Source organism: Canis aureus, chromosome 27 (assembly GCF_053574225.1).
Source record: "Canis aureus isolate CA01 chromosome 27, VMU_Caureus_v.1.0, whole genome shotgun sequence".
In the NCBI taxonomy this organism is placed as follows: Eukaryota; Metazoa; Chordata; class Mammalia; order Carnivora; family Canidae; genus Canis; species Canis aureus.
Genome location: NC_135637.1, coordinates 17093806 through 17120738, shown reverse-complemented (window position 1 = coordinate 17120738; position 26933 = coordinate 17093806). Strand labels below are relative to the sequence as shown.

At 40.7% G+C, this 26933-nt stretch overlaps 1 protein-coding gene and 1 long non-coding RNA gene across 3 annotated transcripts in view; one reads left to right on the top strand and one right to left on the bottom strand.

Annotated features, from left to right (window-relative positions):
* The window catches only part of LOC144299928 (uncharacterized), a 53944-nt gene extending 47953 nt beyond the window's left edge, over positions 1-5991 (top strand). Inside the window, exon 3 of one of the 2 annotated variants that reach the window (XR_013366581.1) lies at positions 5459-5991. This is a non-coding gene — a long non-coding RNA (uncharacterized LOC144299928). The remainder of the gene's footprint in view (positions 1-5458) is intronic. The other variant, XR_013366580.1, reaches the window with a different exon arrangement.
* FBXW8 (F-box and WD repeat domain containing 8) overlaps positions 1-26933 on the bottom strand; it is a 120736-nt gene that overhangs the window by 74624 nt on the left and 19179 nt on the right. Inside the window, exons 3-4 of the mRNA XM_077875799.1 lie at positions 11644-11808; positions 8917-9005 (exon numbers count right to left, since the gene is read on the bottom strand). Coding sequence (XP_077731925.1) covers positions 8917-9005; positions 11644-11808 — 254 coding nt within the window. The remainder of the gene's footprint in view (positions 1-8916; positions 9006-11643; positions 11809-26933) is intronic.

Genomic DNA, 26933 nt, shown 5'->3' with positions numbered 1-26933 from the left:
GAGCAGAGGGAACCGGACCAAACCCTAAATGTGATCTAAAAGTGCTTAACAACATTGGCCAGGAGAAACAAGAACAGATAATCGAAGGGAGGTAGGAAAAAAAGCTGATTTTTCTCCAGAGCTCCAGATGTCTTTATCGCTGCCTAATGACAATTACACTCCACCAATTAAGACGCCACTATGACAGTTGCATTGTCAGTAAGCCTTTGGACCTCAATGTTGATGGCTCTCTAATTAGGGTCTGTGCAAAGTACAACTGCAACTCATATATTAGCTGATGTAAGAGCACTAAAGAAAAACTGAAGGAGAAAGAAGCCTTTTCCAAATGAGTGAGGATGTCCCACTCCAGGGCACGGACCAGTGAAACTGTATGCTTTCCCAATCTTTTTTACGCTTGGCAAGGTTACCTCCAAATAAATAGGTCAGAGACCACAGCTGATTTTTTTGTTGAGAGGATGGGAATAGAGCCCCTCTCAAGCTCTGCACGCCAGAGCAATTGCCAATTTACAATGATTTACCACCAAAGAGCTTCCATTAACTAGTAAGTTCCCACTGAACAGACTACTTACTCATTTTGACTAAGAGACTTGAAGGAAGAAATGCTGTACAGCTAATAACAAAGAACCAAACAAATCCACCTTCAACTTTTCTTCTTATATAAATATCCCAAGTGGGGCAGGGGAGATGAAAGTAGGTGTTTATATATTGCTTTCAGGTGCCTCTACTTATTTGCTAAAAATATATTTTTTTCTGAAGCTCTTCATGACAACTTCAGGTGTTGTTTTAAGAATGCTGTAAGTAAGGTTAAGTGACTTACCCAAGGTCACAAAAAGCATTTTAGTGGCACAACTGGGATCAAACAGGTCCCCAGGCTTTCCTCAAACTGCTGCTTAGCCAACAAGGCAGACTGCCTCCTCAGATGACAGGGTCTTTAAACAAATACGGCTTCTAAGGACCATCCCCATTTAAGTGAAATATATTGTTTTCAATATGGTGACTCAGGCTTGCAGGACACAGCCCGTGAACCTAACCCATCAATTCTACCACTATCTCTAACTAGAAGGCAAGGAGCCAAAAAAAAAAAAGGCTCAGTGTGCTGGCAAAACTCTACCTAGCTAACTCCTAGTTATCCTTCCAGACCCAGCTGAGAAGTAATTTTCCAGGAGAACCCTGGCCTGACTCTGAGCCTGTACTAGGTGACTTTCTCTAATGTATTAACGGTGGGTACCTTGCTCTTCCCCACCCTAACATTTCCCATGTTCTGTCACCACCTGTCTTGTAACCTCTAGCCAGCCTGGGAGCAAGGGAAGTATCTGCAGCATTTGTCTGTGCTTAGTAAAAATGTTCAATGAATGAATCTACCAGCTTAAACCCAGAGGACAGAACTGGTTTAACGCTTACAAAGCAATTAGGCAAAGGTCCCTAAAAATGCAGCACCCGCATTTCGAGAAACATTTTGGTCCTTACCACACAGAGGCTTTAAGAACTATTCGCAAGCTCCATATTTTATTTAGTAAAAACCAAAGAATACAAATCAATGAAATCAAGAGTATTTACTGTTTTCTATGAAACTTGACTGTGTTGTATTATGCAATTAACAAAATGAACTCAATCCCACAGTGCAGTCTTTCTGCGGAAAAGCACTACTACAGACATCAAGTGCAGCTTAAGACGCATCAATTGAAAAATAATGAACATCTTAATGGACTTTACGAGATACAAGCACTACACACTTAAAACTGTTTTCCATACATCTTGGTTAATCACAATCAATAGAGTCAGAGTCAATGATGGTTATGCAGAGTTATTGTAGCTGTGGCCCTTCCCATTATTCCTTGGAGAACCAGAGATGGATAAATGCAGTCATGAGTTCACCAGTATTTATTAAGGATATTCTGGAGCTCCTTCATTAAGGATATAATAAATGTAATGCTCTCCTCCAGTCTCTTATCAATACCTTACCTCAGACTTATTTACCAGAAGAGCACATATACCTCACAGCAGAAAATAAATAAATTTAGAAGTATTTTTTAAAAGAGGTCCCTAACGGGTAATGATCGAATTTCTTATGGGAAACAGTCCAATGTCATAATGAGCAGCAGCACAAAATCTATATAAGCCAAGGTTTAAAGAAAAACTATCAAGAGAAAAAGTTCTTTAAGGAGGAGGAAAATAGAAATCATGTCCTTACTAAGTAAGCGGACATTTGTCTAACACAACTTTATCACCTGTATTTACAAAGCAAGTTATCTCAAGAGTTTCAAAGCAATCCATGGGGGATCCCTGGGTGACTCAGTTGTCAAGCGCCTGCCTTCGGCCCAGGGCATGATCCTGGAGTCCTGGGATCAAGTCCTGCATCGGGCTTCCTGCATGGAGGCTGCTTCTCCCTCTGCCTGTCTCTATCTCTGTGTCTCTCATGAATAAATAAATAAAAATCTTTTAAAAATAAAAAAATTTTTAAAAGCAATCTACAGGTATTATCCTTTTTTTAAAATTATCCATTTTTTATACATTCACCTGAAACTGGCCAAGTATTGAACCCCATCCTTACCATTTTTAGCTCCTGGGTAGAATAGATTTTAAAATTTGGTGCAAATATACATTTCAGAGAAAAGCCATATTGTGAAATGGTACATGGTCAACTAAAACACACATTTTTAATTACTAGGGGAAAGGAAGAGAAAAAAATGTCTGTAAGTGGAGTATTTTAAGCTACCTTAGGTGCAGGACTGTGTTTGAACCATTATTTTCTTGCAGTTATTAGAAATGAGAGAATTCCACTGGAAGAGCAAACTGAACCAGAGATTCAGACATTAGAATTTAAACTCAAAGCTTTGCTTCCAGCCTACAGAAGACTGGAAACCCTGATGTCCAGGTTAGTGTGGACAGACAGAGCTAAAAAAAATAAAAGCCAGAACAACAGCCAGAAGTCACTTGGCTGCTAGAGAGAGGTGTTGGCACTTTGGTCTTGTGTCTACTTAGGCACACTTGCCTTAAAGGGAACAGAGGTGGATGAAAATGCATGAGATCAAATGGGACAATGATATTTTTAGGGAAAGAAAAGAACTAATATTTTGAGACATTAAATTATAATTTTCCCCAGCTATTCCTGGTAGAGAAGAAACACTAATGCATGGTCACTGTTCCTTCTAGTAAAGATGGAAAGTGCACCCTAAAAAGGCAGATCACATCAGCAGAAAATGAGGGAAAAACACATTGAGGAGTGTTGAGAAAAAACCTTGATACAAGGAGGGTGCTTGATATTTTTTAAACCAAAAGGGGAGGGAAAGGTCCTCTAATGTGAATAGAGAAGTGTGCTCTCTTATGCACACTGAAATGCTTCAGACTTATGAGTCTTCAGTAACAGTAAGGAGGGAGTCTATTGCAAAACACCACCATACTCCTGGGCATCTGATAAAAGCTTCTGGTGAGCTAATAGCTTAATGGTTAGCAGAGCTGGCACAAGGCCTCCAGTGAGCCCCAGCTTGATTTTCTCCTGCAGGATTTACCTGAGACACTCTTCTTCACTAGGTGGCAGTAAAGCAAATACACTTCTGGAGGATTATACCTAGACCTATGTCTCAGGTTTATAATGTGGCCTTTCTGAACCTATGATGTCATCTGTTTTCAATGCTCTTAACTTCCAGAGTGCAACTGGGGACACGAAGAACAGTCTTGGCATCACAAAACAGGACAGGGAGGTTTTCATATGCTCATCTCTTCTGTTCTTTTTCTTTAATGATAAACATAATTTGGGAAACATTTTAAGATTCTCAGAGCTGTCATCACTAAAACAAACAAAACCACACTTCCTAATCACTTATTATCAACACACTTTCCAGATAATCTCTCTTCTTCTAAATACTAGGAAAAGCACACACTAACCCTCATTGCAATCAGGACGGCTACCCCCATCACAGAAAAAATGCTGCCAGAAGTTGAATTCTGAAAGAGACTGGTGGATTACAGTATGAAAATTGGTGGCTTCTGAACACAAATTTTTCTCAGGTTAAAGAAATGAGAAATTCTAGCTGAAAGAACAAAGGAAAGGTTGTGTCTGAATTACATAGTCACAGTTGAAGAAACTTCTTATCTAACCAGCAAAGACAACAACTGCTTCAGGTGTTTTTTGAGATACTGTATATCATTGCTAAGTGGTCAAATGAGACCACAGAAAGGCAAGAAGGCCAAATGAGACCACAGGAGGAGCCTGGGCAGGTCAAAGACATGGTAAAGAGGCTCAGAAAGTGTAGGGCCTCAGAAGTATAAGGCATTTTCATTCTGTACACACTTTCTTCAAAGTTTCTTGAGTTCTGGGTCCACTGTTAGGTTCCAAGGGTGCTCAATACACCACCTTCACCATTTTAAGAGGGATACAGTTAATAAGACCCAACACTGCCAAGACACAGAAGAGGGTGGGCCAGGGAAAAAAGGGTCACTGGTTCGTGAGCACTGGTGACCTCTGAGAGAGCGTGGCTTGGTGGAGGGGCTAGGATGGAATCCAGACTGCAGGAGGTTAAGTCATGAATGTGTCCTCTCTTGTTATTAATGGCACTGACAGAAAGAAGAGAGGTAGATTCAGGAGAGCAGTTTGAGGGATGGTTTGGAGACTTCTAGCCAAAAAGTTAGACTGGAGGAAGTTGAGGATTATAAGGGCTTTTTAAAAGTACTTTCTTCATCTGGAAAATATGAAAATTCATTCCCCTAAATCCAGTAATTCCACTAATGGGACTCTAGTCTAGGAAAATAGGCTAGGGGATAAAGGAAGACATGGGACTCTTTATTCTACACATTTATATGTAATTTAAAATTTCTAGAATTAGCATGTGCTTTCTAATTTTTTAAAAAGACTGGCAAAAGGGGATCCCTGGGTGGCTCAGCAGTTTAGCGCCTGCCTTTGGCCCAGGGCACGGTCCTGGAGTCCCGGGATCGAGTTCCACATCGGGCTCCGGCATGGAGCCTGCTTCTCCCTCTGCCTGTTTCTCTGCCTCTCTATGTCTATCATAAATAAATAAAAATACATCTTTAAAAAAAAAAAAAGACTGAAGACTGGCAAAATATGCAAACTTCTACGTAAAATATTCACAACATTATATATTAACAAAACACAGGAAGTGACTGTAATGTCCAATGCTAGGGGAATGAATTTTAAAAAATTAGGATATAATTATATCAGGAGGTTTTTTTTTTTTTTTTTTTAGTTTTTTTTAAATAACAAATCAAATAATGAAAAGCATGTAATAACACAAATAAATCTCAGTTTAGTGAGGAACAAAGGCCAAAATAGAATGTAGATTAGGATTATGTGAAAATATGCATTAAAAAAATAACTCATGCACATCAAAAACCATAACAAGAGTTGTGTTAGCATGCTGTGATTTAGATGGCTTTTTTTCTTCTCTGCTTTCTAACGGTTTTGCAAAAACATGGTTTTACTACCATTTTTCATTTTTAACAGGAAAGAATGGTGTGTGCTGCAAAAGAAAACCCAAAATGAAGCTGTCATAGCTGCGCCATCAGAATAGCAAATGAGGGCTCATGAAGTAGCCCTAACACCCGGCTCTCCGTGTGGACACCGCAGAACAGCAGAGAGGTGCAGTGCATGTGTGCCACTCTCTGCTCGCCAGGCCTCTGAGCCTTAGCCAGCCACATAAAAGGAGTGTTTTGGAAGAGTTAATCTCTACAGCTCCTTCCAGATTTAAAATTACATGGTTCGAAGTTGAAAAGACTAAGAAATCAAGGACCAGACAAATTAGGGATTTCTCCAGTCTTCCATGTAACACGCGATACCTAGGTGGGAGAGGGTATGTTAAACTGTAATGCTTCCTTCAGACAAAATAAGGAATAAGCACTGTGGGGCAGTTTACATCACATACCACCTCTAGTTTTTTTAAAAAAGATGCTTATAAATTAACTGCACAGAAAATACATGGCTGTGAAGTTAATTATTTCCAAGTACAGAAAACAAAAACGTTAACTGAGGCGAAGCTACATGATAAGCTGCAGTCACTTCTCCAGGAGTTAGGAGATGGGCAGATGTTGGGGGGGGTAGGGGTTAACAGGCCAGGGGGTTACAGACACCTCTGGGAGGAGACAAGACTGGAGTTGGATCTTGCAGGAGGACGAGGGGGTTTGGGGTGATGAAAATGTCCTGGGGTTAGACAGTGGTAAGATGGTTATACAGCCTTGTGAAGATACTAGTAAATACAGACTTTTACAATTTAAAAGGGTACATTTTATGGTATATGAATTACATCTTAATTAAAAAAAAAAAAAAAAAGATGTGGCAGAGGCAATTAGCAACTGTTGGAAAAGCCAAAGGTACCTTAAAGAGAATAATCAGGAGAAAGGGTGGAAACAAATTTCAAGGGCTCGGCACATAAGGAAAAGGTAACTAGAAATTGCCATCTAGAAGATATGAAGGGAAGCAAAGACTCATGGAAAAAAAGAGCAAAAGATCAAAAAGCTCTGAGAACAACATCTGCTTCCTCTGCTGGAAGCCAAGCCTGGGGTAAGAGGTGTCATCCAGGTCCTGCTTATTTGATGAGCACTAGGTCTTGGGTGAGCTTGAGTGAATGAGTATTTGAAGGTTACTCTGGTTTGAGTGAAAGGAATAGTAAGGCAGACCCAAGACAGTCAATGGTGAGGCTAATTATAACAAAAATTGCTCGAGGCCTAAGCAATGGGACCCCAAACCAGGAACTTCTAGAAAGGAAAGGCCTGAAAAGATAGGAAGAAGCAAGAGGATTTGCAAAAACTTTGCTGTCAATTATATGAAATAAACCTGATAGGTTTCAATGCAAAGATGTTACACAGTTTAGTTCTATGCATAAAACTTAAGCCCCTGAACAAATTCTGCCTGAGTTCAAAGGGAGAAAAAGGAAATGAAGAAGGAAAATCACAGAAACACAGGCTAAGTAGATGGGAGAGAGATGGTAAAGTGGCCAATGTCTCTGTAAGCAGCTCCTTGGAGATACATAGCTGCAGAAAGCTGGGTGAATACAACATTGATTGGAAATGAGGTAACCACAAACACCGCTGTCTCAAATGAAAAGGGATTCAAGATCTGACCCAGAAAACAAGCATCGTAACCACCAGATAAAATTTTAATGATAAACACAAGATGCTCTACACACAAGCAAGATTGAAGTACCCAACGCTAGGTCATAAACATAAGGTCCTCTTAGAAAGAGGAGCCGGGAGCCTCTCTGACCCACAGATCACGTTTCATCTTATTGATCCACAAAACTGTGCCATCACTTTGCGTTGTGCTGGCATAATCTGTAATGTTGAGCAGACCTCAGGGGAACAGAGAGGCAGGAAAAGAAGGGCTGGCATCTGGACGTGGGGCCAGCCTGCCTTTGTGAGGTCCATGTCCAGATAAATTCATACTTGGCTTTTGAGATTAAAGTCTCCTTTATCTCTAATTTCCTTTATGACTCACAGTCCCTTATCAACATTCTGTGCTCAGAGTCCTCCTGACACACCAGGAGATCCCTATAAACTAGGACTCCTTTCTGAGTTACCACAGAATCTTAGAATTTGTAGACAGACCTTATGTAGCATGAGTTCTTAGACCCACATTTTAGCACTTAGAGACAGAAGCTGAAAGCCACACTGATAACTGAATGAACAGAATTCCAGATTTCAGGTCCATTCATCTTTCTAAAAACAATGGTTCTACAGCACTCCCATTAACCTTTCAGTTGTGGCCAGCAAAAAAAGGTGTTCTTCCTAGGCATATCTAGTTTAAAGCAAAAATACTTTTTCTAGGCATAGACCACAAAACATTAAAATAATGTGTTTGGAGTTTTAACCCAAATGGTGCCCTTTATAGAATGCTTTTTTTTTTTTTTTTTTAAGATTTTTAAATGTATATTTATTCATGACACAGAGAGAGAGAGAGAGGCAGAGACACAGGCAGAGGGAGAAGCAGGCACCATGCAGGGAGCCTGACGCCGGACTCGATCCTGGGTCTCCAGGATCACACCCCAAGCTGAAGGTGGCGCTAAACCGCTGGGCCACCGGGGCTGCCCTATAGAACACTTCTTAAGCAAAGAGTCTTCTTTAAAGAAAAAGACTCACCTGCTACCAAGCTGTTCAGGCAAAGATTTGTTTTTGGTTTCCTCCAGATAGGAATCTCTCTTGGGGGGCTCACCCCAAAGCCAATCCAGACTCAGGGTTTTAAGTGTCCTGGTCTCTACTTAGGGCATTAAGTATACAATTTGAGATTGTGTTCAAGACCACTTCTCAACCCAAAGATGAAACTGGTCTTCTCGTTGCACATTAAAGAAATACAAAAACTGAAATACACAAACTGTTTTTACATCTCTGTTGGTAAAATAGGAAGAATTCATGAAAGAGGTTTTTGGAACAGAAACCACAGGAATTTACAGAAGCTAAAATTAAATTTCTTGGTGATGAAGACAACCAAAAAGCCTATTTCAGGACAAATTAAGCAGCAAATACATAGTGTGTGGTGGAGAGGGAAGATTGTGTGTGGCCCCGGCCCTTTCTCATAATAACAGCTTCAGAGCAGAGAATAAGAACAGACTCTGTGCCAACACGTATTATTCTTGCTTGACTTTTTTATGTCTTCATAAAATACAGACTGTTTGCCTTAATGAAAATCCAACCTAACATGCCACAAGAGTGATTTAAAAGCTAAGAAAGACATATTGAGACAAATGGATTACAGCTCTACATTCTACACCATTCACTTCTCACCACTAACTTCAAACTCTCAAATACTGGACTACAGAATCAGAGATTTTCCACCTCAAACATGGGCTATAGTGGGAAGATATGTGCTCTCAAGGGAAGATAATGTCACTGGCACGCAGAGGGTGGCACATGAAAAATGAAAGACTTCAAGGTGAAGAGTTAATTATTAAGTGAAAAATTGTTTTTGCTTACCCGGCAATGACAACGCCATCATGGGAATGCACATCACACAAAACTGCGTCAGGAATGTGTTCCAGTTCACTCACCGCGCCTTTGCGATTCTGTGTAAGGAAAAGGGGCACGCAAGTTTCTACTATTTTTGGGAATCCCCAGAAGACAGTATTTCACTTCCTGCTATGTTCCACAGCAATTTCTAACCAAGTGTATTGTGCTCAAAGTTATCAGGGTATTCCAAAGGACAAAGATGACAGCTAATAGGATAAGTTATTAGAATTTACAAGTTACTGCATGCATGAAAAGCGCTGAACCAGGAGGCATGGGACATGTGAGTCACTGCTCCCGTGCTCCTGGGGGATTACAGGATATAAAGGCAACGTGTGAGCAGACAACTACAATCCATAGTAGGCTAGCAGTGGCAAGTATCTGAAGAAATGCATAAAGTGTCTTTAGAAAGCTCAGTTCAGAGAAAGAAAGTATGTAATGATATTTTACCTGTCAACAACCCTTATGAACACTCAGAGGATAAAATGATCAAATACATACAAAGAGATAAAAAATAAGGACTGGGAAACAAAGACTGAAAGGTCAGAGGCTCATGGAAATGGTATTTTTGAAGGGAACCCTAAAATCCACGACAAGTATAACTCCTGAGGGGACTAGGTGGCAGGTGGAAAGACACAAGAGGCAGATGTGTTTTCCACCATATGGCCCTTGTGATTCTTTTAATCATTTGTACAAAGCTCTTTACAGTGGACATGCTGTGTGGGAGGAGCGTTAATAACCCTCACCACCACCCAATGAGTGGGCTACTGTTAGCCATGCTTAGGAGGAAGTGGGGGCATCCAAAGGGAAAGTTGCGGGCTCTAACACTGCTTTTCATGTTTTACTAGGGGTTTCTTTCTAGAATCACAGTAAGAATTCCATCATTACAGATAGTGCATGATTTGTCATTTCACATTTCACTTATATAGTCCTCACTGTTAACAGGGCCAAGAAATGGGCCAAGACGCTCCAGAGAACATGACTCCAGTTCACTGAATTGACAAACATTTATTGAGTGCTTACAAACAAATGACTCTATGCTTGCTAGAGAAAAAAACAAGATGTTTCATATGATGTAACTTGCAACAGTTATGAAGGGCCAGATGCTTGCAGGTGGGTCTCTGAACACCTTCACTGCTGCCACTTCCAGTCGGATGAGGAGGACATATGTGCCTCCCTCCGTGGCTTCCTCTATCACCAAAGAGGAAGCAGAAACTTAACTGCTGTGCTCTCTCAGGGTGTGACATCTCTGAATTCAAGCCAGTGACACTCTAGGTCCCATGCACACATATCAAAAGTGTCCCTCCTTTCCAGACACAAAGGCCCCAGTTAATGCCCAGCTTGCCAACTCTGCCTGAATTCTAGCCTCCCCTGCCAGGGTGGGACCCAGCTTGTCTACACAGCACTGTCAACCCTTCATGGGTGCCTCTCACTGACATCCCACATCCAGGCCCAACCAAGCCACATGGGCAAGAGGGCCAGGGGCCTCCACATGAGTTTGTTACCTAGTGAGCACACAGCTCTGGGGCCAGGGTGTTTTTTATTTAGTCGTGGTGCTTTAATGGTCTATGAAAGGATGGCTATGCTAGTTCTTCTTGGAAAGGTAGTTCTCAACCAGTGACGATTTTGCCCCCCCCGGGCGACATTTGACGTGTCTGAGGACATTTGTGGTTGTCACAACCCGGAGTAGGTAGAGAATGCTACTGGCATCTACTAGGTAGAGGTGAGGGAAGCTACTCAACCTCCTGCCACACACAGAACAGTCCCCACCAAAGAATTATCTGGTCCCAAATATCACCGGTGCTGGGGTTGAGAAACCATGAATTCAAGAAACTCTGCTCTTACTAACTTTGCTAGAGACTGTGTGAGTTTGCCCAGATCTAGAGTATCTATCACCAATCAGGTTATGAGGTGACAGGGGATGGACATGCACATAGGCAATACATTACCATTAGTAATGAGCAAAAGCTTGTTGCTCTCAAAGTCTATTAGGATGACCTTTACTGGAGTGGAGAGAGTATGTATGATTCTACCCTTTCCATATAGGGGACTATCCAGTTATCAGGTAGGAAGAAGAATCACTGCACCATTTTCTTGTCATGCCTCAAAACAGCTTTATGTAAATGCTGTTCTTGACAGTTATTTCCTATAGAAACACTCCACTGTGTGAATTCTTAGCTGTGATCTAATATTTCTGTAGAGATTTTGAAGTGATAAATGCTATGGAAGCAAGCCAGTGGGTTATGTGAGGGGAAAGAAGACAGTAGTCAGAGACATTTAAAATCTCCCTCTTACAGTTACTGGAAATAGCATTTTCAGCTCCTCTTTTGTATTCAGTTGGTGTTTTTGATTTCTTGGTCCATCAGTGTTGGCCAAAATGAAAGGAGGCTGTGCTGAGCACTACTCCAAAGACTTCAACTATCAGAGGGGAGGTTACTGGCACTCCAATCTCACCCCTCCTCTCCTAGAGAGCAGGATGCTCCCAAATTGTGGTTGAAAACAGGGGCAGATACTCTAATGGTGAACAAAATGGGCAACAAATCACCAGCAGCCAACAGGACTCTCACCACACTCCTCTCTTTGCTTTTGGCAGTTAACCTCAGGCTATAATTGGAGGGACTCCAGGTTTAATCCAGGGCCTGGATTCCTGTGTCCTTGTAGGCTATTCTACAGGTAATGATATTGGCCATGGCCTACCTTCCAGTTGGTTCTTAACATGTGTTCCTTGGCTCGGCACTCTTGAAAGATGAGCTTCCAGCAAGAATAATCAGAGATGCTGCTCTCGGGAAGGTGCCCTTCCTGCTGGCACAGCCGGTACCAGAGCACTTCATCTTCTGCAATCACCTTCCACGTCTTGCTCACCTAAAACAGAAGTGACACAAATGTCAAATTCTGCAATTAGAGAAGCCCCTTGTCATCCAAAAATCAATCAACACCTTTATTATTGCCCTGAGTTTATGGCAGTATAAAATGTCTCATTAACAAAACACTCTGAGGTGAAAAAAAATACAAGCAAATGTTTCCAGTTTTATTTTTCAAGATTTCAAAACTGTTGTTCTACCATTTCATATCACATTTTAGATGACTTGGTTAAATTATTATATAACATGTAATAAAAATACACAAATACATAAAAGGCAAAAAATGCAAACTGCAACATAGCTATACAATCATACATATCTTTTCAGACTAGAATGTCTTTACTTTTTACCAATAGGCACTTGACTTTCCTCTTAAACAACTGAAGACTGATGGCCTCTGAAATAAAAGGCTGTAATAAAATAAATATCCATAACTCAACACTTCTGGTCATATAATTCAAATTTATATTATGTACAAAAACTTAAAAATTTTAAAATCTATACACTTACAGTCTAACAGAAAACTCAAGCTGTTCACCAGGACTATAAGATCTGATATAGAGATATTAATGTTGTGTCTGGACGGAATTTCAAATCCCAAAAGTATGTAGAGGAAATGGCCATTTCCACTATTAATATTTTGTCCTCCAAGCCTAACTTAGAGGGAAGATGGATTTACTTCCTCATAGGACAATGAACAAAGCTGGCTAGAGTGCAAAAGATGGACTCTCTTGGCAAGAGAGGAAAATGATCCACCAGATCAACATGATCCTGGGTCTGTAGCACATTCTGGTAATATGGGATTAAGTGCTCAACACTTGCTGCCCATCTAAAGGTTAAGACTCATTTCTAATAAGGTGAAAGTCGTAACCACTGACTTATAGTAACCTGTGCTCCTTAACACTCCCTTGGGGCCACTTCAAGACATTGAATACAAATAAGGAAAGGGAACATGAGACAAAGTAGGTGAAAGAGCATGTAGCATGTGTATAGCAGACTCTCATTACACCAGGGTTCCTCATTTGATGAAGTACTGATAGGTAGTTAACTTTCAGGGTGGCAGAGTAAAGATCTCCAAAAATCTGCTCCTACAAACAAGCAATAAGAATAATACCAAAAATTGTCAAAAATCCACTTTTTCAGAACTCTGGCTATTAACTTAAGGCCTTCAACATTCTGAAGAACATTTATTCAAGAAAAACGGCCGAATCTTAGTAAGAACAACCACCTTCGTTGTTGTTTTAATGTGCACTAATCCCATCTTCCTCTGCTTCCAGCACAATAGGTGGCTCCAAGGTAGCCTTAAACACCTACAGCCTCACAACTATGGTACCTGTAAAAACCAGCAGCCTAACAGTCACCAGAAGGGCCAGATGGCTTTACAGGTCCCCACATGTGCCATCTCCAGAGAACAGTCATCATTTGACTTGACAGCTTTCTAGAAAGCTCTATCCTAGGGGCTTGTCTTTATTTGACCTGACTCAAAGCTTCCTCAGTCTTATCTTCAGTGAGTTTGTCAGAAACAATAAAGGAGAACTGTTTAACATTGTGGCTGCCTGAGGTAACATTACCAACTGGAGCTAAGAAGAGCTGACCAAAAGCTTAAAATGAAAACCTGGGGAATGAGATGTCCATAAGGAGCTTTTGAAAGGCCCCAATATATTTCTGGGACTCAATAATGCCATGCACATGTGTAGGACTATGTGTGTGCCAAGACCTAAGAAGGCCTGATCTCTCATTCTGGCTAATCCTGAAGCTTTACACAAGCACAAAGTGAAGGCTAAAACGGTTGTGAGCTGTTGGCATTGAAAACACCCCAACATACAGACAGCAGCTTAGTAAAAACTGAGAGATTTATTGCTTCAACATATTTAAGGAAATATCTGTCCAATCACTAGCTAACCATTAAGCTAAATGAACAGAGATTTCAGTGGTCACATATAACAAAAATTACAAACCAGAGAATCAGTCCAGAAAAGTCACTACAAAACAAACAGAAGCAACAAAAATAACCACCACCTAACCCTCCCAAAGGCAGAGAATCTGATTTCCAGAGTTGCTCATTATTTTAAAAGTCCATTTTTTAACCAAAAAAAAAAAAAAAAGTTTAAACATGCAAGGGAACCGCAAAATATGAATCATATACAGGAAGAAAAAGTGGCCAACAGAAATCATCCCTGAAGAAGTCCAGACTTTGGACCTATTATAAGTAGGTCCAGAATATCAAAGGAAAGTATGTTTAGGAAAATAAAGTTATGAGCACAATGTTTCACTAAGTACAAGATATTGATAGAAAAAAATTTTAAATAGAAGTTTTAAAGTTGAAAAGTATAGCAATAAACAAAAAATTCAGATTTGAGCTAGAAGAATCAGCAAACTTAAATTAAGATTGGGATGCCTGAGTGACTCAGTGGTTGAGCATCTGCCTTCAGCTCAAGGCGTGATTCCAGGATCCAGGATTGAGTCCCACATCAGTCTCCCTGAGAAGAGCCTGTTTCTCCCTCTACCTATGTCTCTGTCTCTCTCATGAATAAATAAATAAACCTTTAAAAAATAAATAAAATAAAATTAAGATTATCCAGTCTAATAACAATGACAGAAAGTCCCTCCCCAAAATGAGCAAAATAACAGAGCCTCAGAGACCTATAGAATACATCCATGTGGACCAACATAGGTATTATGGGAGTCCCATAAAAGAAAGAGAGGAAGGGGTAGAAGGAATATCTAAAGAAATAATGGCTGGAAACTTCCCAGCTAGGATGAAAAACATTGATCTATCACTAAAGCAGTTCATCAAATTCCATAAAGGACGAACTCAAAGAAATTCACATCTAGACACATCATAAACTGTTGAAAACCAAAGACAGAATCATGAAAACAGCAAGAGAAAAAGACTCATTGTGTGTACTTCTCATCAGAAACCGGGAGGTCAGAAAGCAGTAGGCCGGCATATTCAAATTACTAAAGGAAGAGATTGCCAACCAGTAACTCTATATCTAGCACAACTATCTTTCAAAAATAAGAGAAATTAAGTTATTCCAAGATAAACAAAAATAAGATAATTCATCACTAGTAGACTTGTCCTACAATAAATACTAAAGGGAGTCCTTTGGCCTGAAATACAAGGACTCTAACAGTAACTCAATCCACATAAAGAAATGAAGTAAATTAGTAAAGGTCATTATAAGGGTAAATATAAATGACAGTATAAATATATTTTTGCTTGCAACATTTTTCTTCTAATTGAAAGACAACTGCTTAAGTATAAAATTGTATTGATAGGCTTATAACAATAAAGACATAATTTGTATGAAAGAATAGTACAAAGAAGGGAGAGGCAAGTTATATTGTAGCAGTTTTGGTATACTATTAATTTGGCATTAATATAGATTGTTTTAAGATGTCAGTAGTAATCTCTGGGCAGTTATTAAGAACTTTAAAAGGTGTACTAAAAGAAACAAAGGAATTAAAATAGCTAGAAAAAGGTCTATTTAAACACAAAAGGAGGCAATAATGAAGAACAAAAAAGACATAAGACATATAGAAAATACCAAAATGGCAGATATAAATGCTTCCTTATCAGTAATTATATTAAATGTAAATGGACTAAGCACTCCAATCAAAAGACAGATTGGCAGTATAAATAAACATGACCTAATGATAACCAGTCTACAAGATATATACTTTTTTTTTTTTAAAGTACACTCTACACCCAAAATGGGGCTCAAACTCATGACCTTGAGATCAAGAGTTGCATGCTGACTGAGCCAGTCAGGTGCCCTGAGACATACATACTTTATTTTTAAATTTTTTAAAGGTTCATTTACTTTATTTGAGAGAGAGTGAAAGAGCCAAGGCAAGGGGCAGAGAGAGTCTTAAGCAGACTCCATGCTGAGCCTAGAGCCCGACAGGGAGCTCAATCTCATGACCCCAAGATCATAACCCCAGCCAAAACCAAGAATCAGATGCTCAGCTGACTGTGCCACTCATATGCCCCACAAGACACACATACTTTAGATTTACATGCACAAATAAGAATAAAAAGGATGGAAAAAGATATACCATGGAAATAACTGAAAAAGAGCTGGAGTATATATACTAATACCACTTAAATTTTAAGAAAAAATGGTTACCAGAGACAAAGGATATTTTTATAATGAGGGCCAATCCATCACAAAGACCTAATAACTGTAGACATATATACCTAAAAGCAGAGCCCCTAATACAAAAAGCAAAAAGTGATAAAACTGAAGGAAGAAACCTAAGTTCAAAAGAACCAAAAAAATCATACAAAGTATATTCTCTGACCACAATGAGTGAAATCAGAAACTGATAACAGAAGGAAATTTGAGAAATTTACAAATGTGTGGAAATCAAAGAACACGTTAGCATGCTAAACCACCAATGGGTCAAAGAAGTTGAGGAAGACTAGAAAATACTCTGCAATGAGTGAAAATTAAAATGGAACATACAAAATCTAGGAGGCCCAGTGAAAGCAGTGCTTAGAGGGAAGTATATAGCTATAAACTCCTATAATTTAAAAAAAAATCCAAAATCATAATCTAGCCTTCCAATTTAAACTAGAAAAACTAAACCCAAAGCAAACAGAAAGAAAAAGAAAAAACTACAACAGAAGTGAAATAAAAAGAGAAAACGAAACAAATAAGAGCTGGATTTGAAAAGATGACCAAAATTGGCAAACCTTCAGCTAGACTGACTAAAGAGGGAGGCAGGGGTGAAGGGAAAAGAGTCAAATTACTAAAATCAAGAAGGAGAGGGGCCATCACTAAAAGAATTATAAAGGACCACTACGAACAATTATATGCCAACAAATTAGATAAACTAGATGAAATGGACAAGTGTTTAGAAAAAAGACACAAAGTACTGAAGTTAACTCATGAAGAGTTAGAAGAAATCTGAATAGCTTTATAACAAGAAGTTACATTAGTGATTAAAAAAAAAAACTCTGCACAAAGAAAAGCTCAGGCATAGATAACATCACTGATGAATTCTAAATGTTTAAAAAGAATTTTTTAAATGGTTAAAACTAAATTAAAAGAAATTTTAAAAGAATTCTACCAAATGTTTAAAAAGATTAATTAGCTAATCATTCACAAACTCTTCTAAAAAAATAGAAGAGGGAACACATCCCAGCTCATTTTATGAGACCAGTGTTTCTAACACCCAAATCAGACAAAGACCTCACAAGAAAACTACAAACCAACATCCCTGATGAACATACACAAAAAACTTCAACAAAACTCTAGCAAACTGAATCTAGCAACCTACAAAAAGGGTTATATGTCATGACCATTCGCAATTTGTCTCAGAATTAATTGCAAGGCCAGTTTAACATACAAATATCAATCCTAGTACTAGGATAAAGAACTAAAACCATGCAGTTCTCAGAGATTAACAAGCACTTTAAAATTAAATTGAGGGGGCAGCCCTGGTGGCGCAGCGGTTTGGTGCAGCCTGCAGCCTGGGGTGTGATCCTGGAGACCCGGGATTGAGTCCCACATTGGGCTCCCTGCACGGAGCCTGCTTCTCCCTCTGTCTGTGTCTCTGCCTCTCTCTCTCTGTGTCTATGAATAAATAAATAAAATCTTTAAAAATTTTTAAATTAAATTAAGGGAATTTTTTGAACTCATGTACAGTGTAGATTTATTTTAAATATAAAGTAGAGTGCCCTTATATAATGATGTCCCTAAGGAGATTTAAAGTGATAGGGAGATTATATATATATAATAATAAATATATAATATAATTATATAATTAATTTATATAATTATTAATTTATATAATTATATAATATATAATATAATTATATATTTATTATTATATATATATTTGATAAAGTTTTTAGGAACATGCTTCAAAGTCACCTGCATTATCCAAGGAGCAGCAGGCTATAATAGCAAAACCAGTGATGGGGTACCTGGGTGGCTCTGTCAGTTAAGCTTCTGATCCTTTGGCTCAGGTCCTGGGATGGAGCCCTGTGTCAGGCTCCCTGCTCAGCAGGGTATCTGCCTCTTCCCTCCCTCTGCTCTTCCTCTATTTCTAATTTAAAAAAAAAAATCTTTTTAAAAAAATTAAAAAGAAATAAAGCCAGTTACACTTGTGAAAAAAACAACCCAAAACCTGATTCTAATGTCTGGTCTTTCACTAGTTAGCTGAGGTATTATGACAAAGCCATAGGCTTCTCTGGTACCTCTTCCCTCTTCAGCAGTGGGGAGGAATCAGACATCCTGAAACGTTCCTTACAATACCAAATTCTGGGACTTAGGGGACGTTGTTTTCTCATTCTTAAAAAGTGAATCATCATACGCCACCACCAACAGAGCTGTTGTGTATCTATCTCAAAGAGCTCAAGAAAAGTACTCCGCAAATGTAATTCTTTACACATATGCCACACACTACTACAGATCACTATGGATAACACTACTGGAAGCACAAATTCATTATAAAACTACGCTACTCCAGGGGCACTTGGGTGGCTCAGTTGTTTAGGCAGCCAACCCTGGATTTCAGCTCAGGTCCTGATCTGAGGGCTGTGAGACTGAGCCCAGCATCAGGCTCCCCACTCAGTGGAGAGGCGCCTTGTATTCTCTCTGCTCCCCCCGACTCACTTTCAAGTGCTTGGTCTCTCTCTCTCTGAAATAAATAAATCTTAAAAAAAAAAATATGCTGCTCCAATTGTTACTTTGAGGAAGTCATCAGCCGCCTTGTATTTTTAAAATGACTTTTATTAAGTCTATGATGGGTTTCTACTTGCCCCATGGCAGCAGAAAGAGGCTAGCATTTATGAAGTAAAACTCAGAATCCAAGAATTCAGATTCGGTGTCAAAATTTCTGATTTCCCATTTCAAGCAAATTATACTAAGAGCAATTATTATTTCAATACTTTATTCAACCAAAAGTATGTCAAAGCATACTGACTCACAGAACATTCTAATGGCACATGAAAATTATGGCTGCCTTAACTACATTTTTGCTGTATATGTGGGCATGCAAGCTCTAGTGCAACAAGTAATCACAAAGTCATCTTCCCTGTAGGCACTGACACTTTGCATGGAAGCCACAACATGAGAAGTCATATCAGGTAGCATAAAGAAGTGCAAGGCTTTAATCACTTTTCTAAACCAAAGTGCCATGCTGTAATGCTAAAGGTATCACACTGGCTGAAGTCTTAAATGGTTTAGAAACTGAAGAAATAAGAGGGGTCTTGGAGATCAACCAGGAGCAACTCCCCGTCATATGAGGAGGGCTCCTCCTAGCAGCCCTGGGTGGTGAGAGGCTTCTGCAGAGAGCTAAACTTCCAAATCAGTCTGATCCACTGCAAAACAGTCTGGCTGTTAGAATGTGCTTCCTCTCATGGCCCTAATTTTGCTTTCTGAAGAAATCTCTATTCCTTCTTCCAGCTGACAGCTTCTCAAGGGGTCAAAGACACCATCATAATCCCTCCCTTAGTCATTTCATTGGCCTAAATATCACCCATTTCCCTCAACTGTCATAGGACTAGACTAGTTCCTGCACCCCTTGTCTCTGAATGCACCCATGTATCTGTGCACATATGGTGTCCCTCTTCAAATGCGGTACTCAGGACAAAACAATACCCCAAATGGGAGCTGTCAAGTGCCATGAAGAGAAAAATTTTATCAGACAGTAATTTGCTGCTTCAATCATTGTAAATATTCCAACATGGCTACTAAACTAACAGTCCACCAAAGCTTCTGGAGTCTGTTTATTAAACATTTAAGGCAAACGAAAAATATTACAAACACACATGGACTTGTCACCCATTTTTTAAAAAGATTTTATTTATTTATTCATGAGAGACAGAGAGAGAGAGAGACAGAGACAGAGACACAGCTAGAGGGAGAAGCAGGCTCCATGCAGGGAGCCCGATGTGGGACTCAGTCCTAGGTCTCCAGGATCACGCTCCAGGCGGAAGCAGATGCTAAACTGCTGAGCCACCCGGGCTGCCCCATTGTCACCCATTTAATAAGATATTACTAATAAACTTGAACTCCTGTGCATCTGTCTGCACCTTCTCCGCTGCTGTAAGGGTAAACTAAATTTGGTGTCCATCATTTTTTAGAGTGGTTTTGTTTTAAGAGAGGGGGAGAAGGGGAGCAGGGCAAAGAAGAGGGGAGGGGCAAAGAGAGAATCTTAGGCAGGCTCCAGGCTCAGCATGGAGTCTGACACAGGGCTTGATCTCAGGACCATAAGTTCATGACCTGAGTCAAAAAAATGCTGAGCCACCCAGGTGCCCCTATTCTTCAGAGTTTTGTTGTTTTAAAATTTTATTTATTTATTTGAGAGAGTGAGCACAAGCAGGGGCAACAGCAGAGGGAGCGGGAGAAGTAGGCTCTCTGCTGAGCAGGGAGCCTGATAAAAGGCTCAATTCCAGAACCCTTCAGAGTTTTTTAAAACACAAACTGCAATTAAATAAAGTCCCCTGTTCTTACTTCCACTGTATTCATTTTTTAAATCTAATTTTACATCCCATTTTACACCCCAGCTCAGGGATGCCTGGGTGACTCAGTGGTTGAACATCTGTCTTGAGTTCAGTTTGTGAATCTGGGGCCCCGGGATCAAGTCTCACATCAGGCTCCCTGCATGGAGCCTGCTTCTCCCTCTGCTTGTGTCTCTGCCTCTCTCTTTCTCTCTGTGTGTATGTTTCTCATGAATAAATAAATAAAATATTTAAAATAAGTAAATAAACCTCAGCTCATTGCACTCACGCCCAGCACTTTAGAACATCTGGGAACCCCAACTCTGTCATCTGTTGCATTAGCTACTTCTCCCATACATAAGTCAACTGATAGTCTGTGGCCTTTGTGTCTTAATTATTTAAAAAAAAAAAAAAAAGTTACCCAGGATGAGGCTGAGGACAGAGCCCATGGCAAACCACTAGAGCTCACCCCTCCACCACCTCCCACTCCCCCGGCTGACATGGATCCATCAAGCAGCCCACCCTGGGCCTGGCCACAGCATCAGTTACAAATCCACTTAACCACACTGTCATCCCACACTTCTCCATCTTAGCCATGAGGGCATCAGGGAAACAAACCCTCATCTGATCACAAGTGGGCAGGCGGTAAAGAATAAGAGAATGGCTCAGAACACCAGGGCTCCAGTTCTGACTAGACCGAGCACCACGGCTTTATTTTTGGCGTGTTCAAGCCACAGGTGAGCCTACCCCAGACATGAGCGGTATCTGTCCATCTGTCTGTGCCAGAGTGATTCTGAGAACTAGGCAATCACAAACAACAGATCAGGACAGGCCAACATCAACTGTGATGGGGCCAGGCCACAACTCAAATAATTCCAAAGCAGAGAGCCTCCCTATCAGGCCTCTGGGATTCAGGATTACATAAAGCAAGAGATAAAGGCTAACAGATGGAGACCCTAAGGGGTCCTCAAAGGCAGAAAGTGCTAGTGAAACACAGGGCAGCTTTGGATACCATGAACCTTTGTTGGTAAAAATTATGAAATGTAAAATTTCATCAAAACTCTGAAATAACTGGATAAAAGACTCAAGGTAGCCTAGAGGTCATATAACTTGGTAGGCATTATTACACAGACCAGCACTTCCCTAAGCATGCTCAGTGGAACAGCAGCTCCTCAAGGAGTTAGTAAGTTAGTAACCTTACAGGGTTCCATGGTCAAAGGAGTTTGGGGAACGCTGGCTTAACCAAAACCAAGCAGAGTTATTTGCTGAAGAACTGAGAGCTTTCCTGGCCTGATTCATGCTGTAGAGCTCTCATAAGGACAGGAGAGCTGCATTCTCCAGATGTGTTTGGCTCCTGACCTCTTCTTATGAGGATGGTCTCAAAAGCCTCAGTGCTCTGCAAAAGAAACTTGAGAGGACACCAACACGGCCTTCAGGTGAGCTGGTTAAGATATGTTTTGGGCATGAAGACCAGCAATTCTCATCTACCTGCCAGACAGACATCTTGCACATGACACCCCTCCTTCCCCCACAGTGGAGAAGGTACAGGGAAAAGTTCAGGTCTCTGCCCTTACAGTCAGTTGGATCCCTAGCCCCACCCCAGGTACAGGGCAACCTCTTTAATTCTAGAGTCCAAAAATTAGCTACAAGGCTGCTAATTAGATGGAGCCTCTCCATCAGCAGCAGCATTTTAGGAAAACCCAAATGCTCAGTGATTACAAACTAGAAGACCCCAATTAAATGAAACATTCTGGAGGAGTTTTCATGAGATCTACTGTCATATAGTACTCAGCCACTTTAAAACAGAGGAACTTTTCAGGAAGCCTTTCAAGAAGTCACAAATATATCAGATCTTGAAAACACTGGAAGTGGAAAATAGATTTTTCTATCAGTTGCAAAGAAAATGCTAAGTCACCTTATACATCACGATCTGAAGTTTGTATAACAGGGTTATGGGATGAAAAATGGAGGTCAAAAAGTTGATGTCTCAGTGCATCATTCCCACTGCACAGGTTTATTCTGTGGAAAGTAATATTCAGGATAAAGTTTAAACTCTGGATAACAAACAATAATCTCTTTGAGGGATTTATAAAAGCTAGAGGTGAGAATTACTTCCAAAAAGGGATCAGGACTGTACCTACAATTAGGTATTAAACACAGAAATGTGCCAACAATTTCTTTGGCAAACTGTAAAGGGAGGGTGTCTTTTCTCTACCCTTCTTTTATTTTTTTTTTTTTTTTTAGATTTATTTATGATAGCCACAGAGAGAGAGAAAGAGAGAGAGAGGCAGAGACACAGGCAGAGGGAGAAGCAGGCCCCATGCACCGGGAGCCCCACGTGGGATTCGATCCCGGGTCTCCAGGATCGCGCCCTGAGCCAAAGGCAGGCGCCAAACCGCTGCGCCACCCAGGGATCCCTCTACCCTTCTTTTAAAGGAGCACAAAAATGACAGGCTCTAAGAATGTCTTTTAATCCTGGGGGGGTGAGGGGGGGAACAAGTAAGACCTATACAAACTTACACAATTTTAAAGATTCTCACCAAAAGGAAAGCTAACAGTTTTGATTTCTTACATTTTATTAAATCTAGCAAGTTTACAAGCCTGAATTTTCCAAAGGCCTAATGGTCTTTCTTCAATACACAAGGACTAGAATGGCCCTGCCCAGTAAAAGCCCCACTGAGTGAGCCTCAGCTGCGAGAATTTGCTAATAAAAGTGTCTCCAGCATTTTGCTTTATAGCACCACTGTGAATTGCAGCATTAAAAAAAAAGAAGAAGAAAAAAAAAAAAACAGCCCTTGGCTCAAAAACTAGCTTTATTAACTCTGCCTGGATTAGGGTTACCAGTGAGGCCCACAACAGGGGGAAACACATCATTGTTCTAGTCACATGTTCACAAATCAAGTCTATTTGGAAAGAACATACCATGTACGGACAGTTCCACATATACTGATTATCTCAATTTCCTTATTGCCTCTCTCCCCATTCACTCTTGAACCCACTCACTTTCGCCCCTCCCCCCCACTGTGCCATGGATTCTGGTCAATATTACCAGTGACCTCCAAGTTGCTAACCCCAATGGTCATTTCTCAGTCCTATTTGACAAACAGTGACACTCAGCACCTCTGATCCCTTTCTCCTCCTTGAAAAGGTTATCCCTTGGTTCCAGGGGACTAGGTTTCTGGGTTTCTTCCCACATCACAGGGAATGCATCTTCTCTAACTCATCTTGGCCTCTAACCACTATGATGTGATGGGGCCCAATCCCTAAAACCCCTCCATATATACTCCCTTCCCTAATGACCTTGTCCAGTTGCCTGGCTTTAAATACCAATGATGTGGGGCATCTGTATAACTCAGCTAGTTAAGTGTCCAGTTCTCTGCTCTTGATTTCAGCTCAGGTCATGAGGTTAAGCCCTATGTCAAGCTCTGCATGCTCAGAGAGGAGTCTACTTGAAATTCTCTCTCCCTCTATTCCTCCATCTCCCTTACCTCAGAAATAAATCTTTAAAAATACATACATACTGATGATATGCTCCCAGCTCCCAAATTCATCTCTAGCCTCACATCCCACTATGGATCTTCCCCCAAAACTTTCTCATCTCACCTTCTCTCCCTTGTCAGTAACAACTATCCCGTCCACCCAGTTGTTCAGGCCCAATACTCCCGAATCACTGCTCCATGTGGACCAACATAGGTATTATGTCTTTCTCTGCCTTCACCCAGTCCATCAGCAGTTCCTACTCCACCCACCTCTAGGTCAATGCACTCCAAGCCACCATCTCCTGTCACCTGGGTTAGTTCAGTAGCTTTCTCCTGGTCTCCCAGCTGCATCCTTGTCCCCCTCTGGTCCAGTCCCCACATTACAGCCAAAATGATCCCTCTCAAAAGGTAAGTCAGACCTTGTCACTTCTCTGCTCAAAACACTTGAATGGTTTCCCACCTCCTTCAGAAGGAAAGTTCAAGATTTTTTAATGGACTTAAGTGCCTTTTCACATTTTAACTATTTCTTTTTCCTTTTGTCCTCATCTGCTCATTATACCCTTGCCAGTATTGGCTTCCTACTGATGCTCTAACAAATTACCAGAAACTTAGTGGCTAAAAACAATACACATTTATTCTCTAATGGTTCCAGAGACCAAAAATCTAAAATCAAAGTAGAGGTGGCAGGGCTGCACTCGTTCTAGAGGCTTTGGGGGAAAAATCTGTTTCTTCCTTTTTTTCCAGCTTCTAGAGGCCACCTTATATTCCTCGGCTTTGTGGCCCCTTCCTCCATGTTCAAAGTCAGCAATACAGCACCTTATCTTTGACCTCCAGTACCTCCCTCTCGTAAAGAGCTCTGTAATGACACTGAGCCCACCTGGATCATGCAAGAGACCCATCACATCTCAAGATCCTGAACTTCCTCGTATCTGCAAAGGTCCATTACCACAAGAGGTAACATAGTCACAGGTTCTGAGGATTAGGACACCTGGGAGAAGGAACATTATTCCGCCTATTATATCCGAGGCACTCTGACTTTGCTGCTGTTTCTTAAGCAGAGCAGGTGCGCTCCACCTCTAGGCCTTTGCCAAAAACCTGCACAGCTTCTTTCTTTCCTCCTTCAGGTCTTTGCCTCAAGGTTACCCTTTCTATGAAGTCTTCCCTGGCCACTTCACCTCTGGGGGTTTATGTTTTCTCCATAGCACTTTCTACCATCTGGAGCATACTCTACTTAACTAGGTGCTTCCTGCATAGAAAGTAAGCTCTGAGAGGTGAGTTGTATGTTCTGTTCTCTGTTGTACTGTCTAGAGTAGTGTATGACACATAGTAGGCTCTGAAAGTAACTGAAGGAAATGAAAAAGTCCAACTTTTAAAAATTCAACACTTAAAAAGAGCTGCATTGCTTTTATTTTCACTGGTTGGCTTCTTGCATGTACTGCCCTCAAGAGGCTCAGACTTTCTTATTAAATTCTAGCTCTTGATTTCTGGTTTGTTTTGCTTTCTTCTTGTAAACTTTTTAATTATAAACAACTTCAAACACACAAACACTGAAGTGAGCAGTGTGAAGAACCTCATGTCCCCAGGACTCTGTTCAAATAATTACCAATGCTCCACCATTCTTCTTTCACCTAGCTGCCCATCTTTCCTCCCAGCATGGTTGCTTTCCTGACACCCCATGGTTTTTAAGGTTTTTAAAAAAGATGTATTTATTTATTTGAGAGAGAGAGAAAGGGAGAGAGCACATGTGTGCATGAGCAGTAGGGGCAGAGAGAGAGAGAGAGAATCTAAAGCAGACTCCCCACCGAGTGCAGAGCCCAGTGCAGGGCTCTGTTTCATAATCCTGAGATCACGACCTGAGCCAAAACCAAGAGTTGGATGCTTAATAGACTGTTCCCCCAGGCACGACCGCCCCCACCTGTGACCACCTGTTAAAGGGGGCAGCATTACAACATGGCAAATTAAAAGGAAATCCCTAAGGGCACCTGGGTCCCAGGCAGGCACATGTCTCCCTTGGAGGCAGTCAGGTGGCAAAGGCAAAAATGAAGAACTAAAGGAACACTGTGAGCAGTTACAGATTTTCAGAGTTATGTCTGCTATGAAAAAAAAAAAAATCAATCCAGCAGTACTTGGCTGGGGATTCCCAACTTTAAAGACTTTGTGAGAATCTTCAGCTATAGAAAACCTCAGATTTTAGTTGCTCCTATTTGGATATCTGGGAAGTTCATAAGATCACATTTTCCTTAAAATCTGAAATATCAGGGGTGCCTGGCTGTTCAGCAGGTAGAGTGTGCAATTTGATCTCAGGGTTGTGAGTTCGTACTCCACATTGGATCTACAGCCTACTTAACAACTTGAAATATTGGGGCGCCTGGGTGGCTCAGTCACTTAAGCCTCTGACTCTTGATATCACTCAGGTATTGAGCTCAGGGTTGTGAAACAAAACAAAACAAAACAAAAACAAAAAATCTTAAAATACTGGAATATAATTTAGTGGGGTTTAGTTCCAGATTTATTTATATTGGTAACACCTATTTCTTGCTTGCCAATTTTACTATACATCATAAGTTCTTAACTTTCATCTCTACCCACTTTTTCTTTATTGCTTCCCTTCTGCACAATTTCCTACTTTTTACTTGAAAAAATGTGACATTGTTGGGACATCTGGATGGCTCAGTGAGTTAAGCATCTGCCTTGGGCTCAGGTCATGACCCCATGTCTGGCTCCCTGCTCAGTGGGGAGCCTGCTTCTCCCTCTCCCTCTGTCATTCCCCTTGCTTGTGCTCTCGCTCTCAAAATCCTTTAAGAATAATTTTTTTTTAAGTGACATTGTTACCTACGCAGCTAGATTTCTAAAATTATACTTTAGGAAATACACAATAAATAAAATACAATTTAAAAACTTTTTAAAAGACAAAATTGGGCAGCCCAGGTGGTGCAGCGGTTTGGCGCCGCCTGCAGCCTGGGGTGTAATCCTGGAGACCCAGGATCGAGTCCCACATCGGGCTCCCTGCGTGAAGCCTGCTTCTCCCTCTGTCTGTGTCTCTGCCCCTCTCTCTCTGTGTCTATGAATAAATAAATAAAATCTTTTTTAAAAAAAGACAGGGGATCCCTGGGTGGCGCAGCGGTTTGGCACCTGCCTTTGGCCCAGGGCGCGATCCTGGAGACCCGGGATCGAGTCCCACATCAGGCT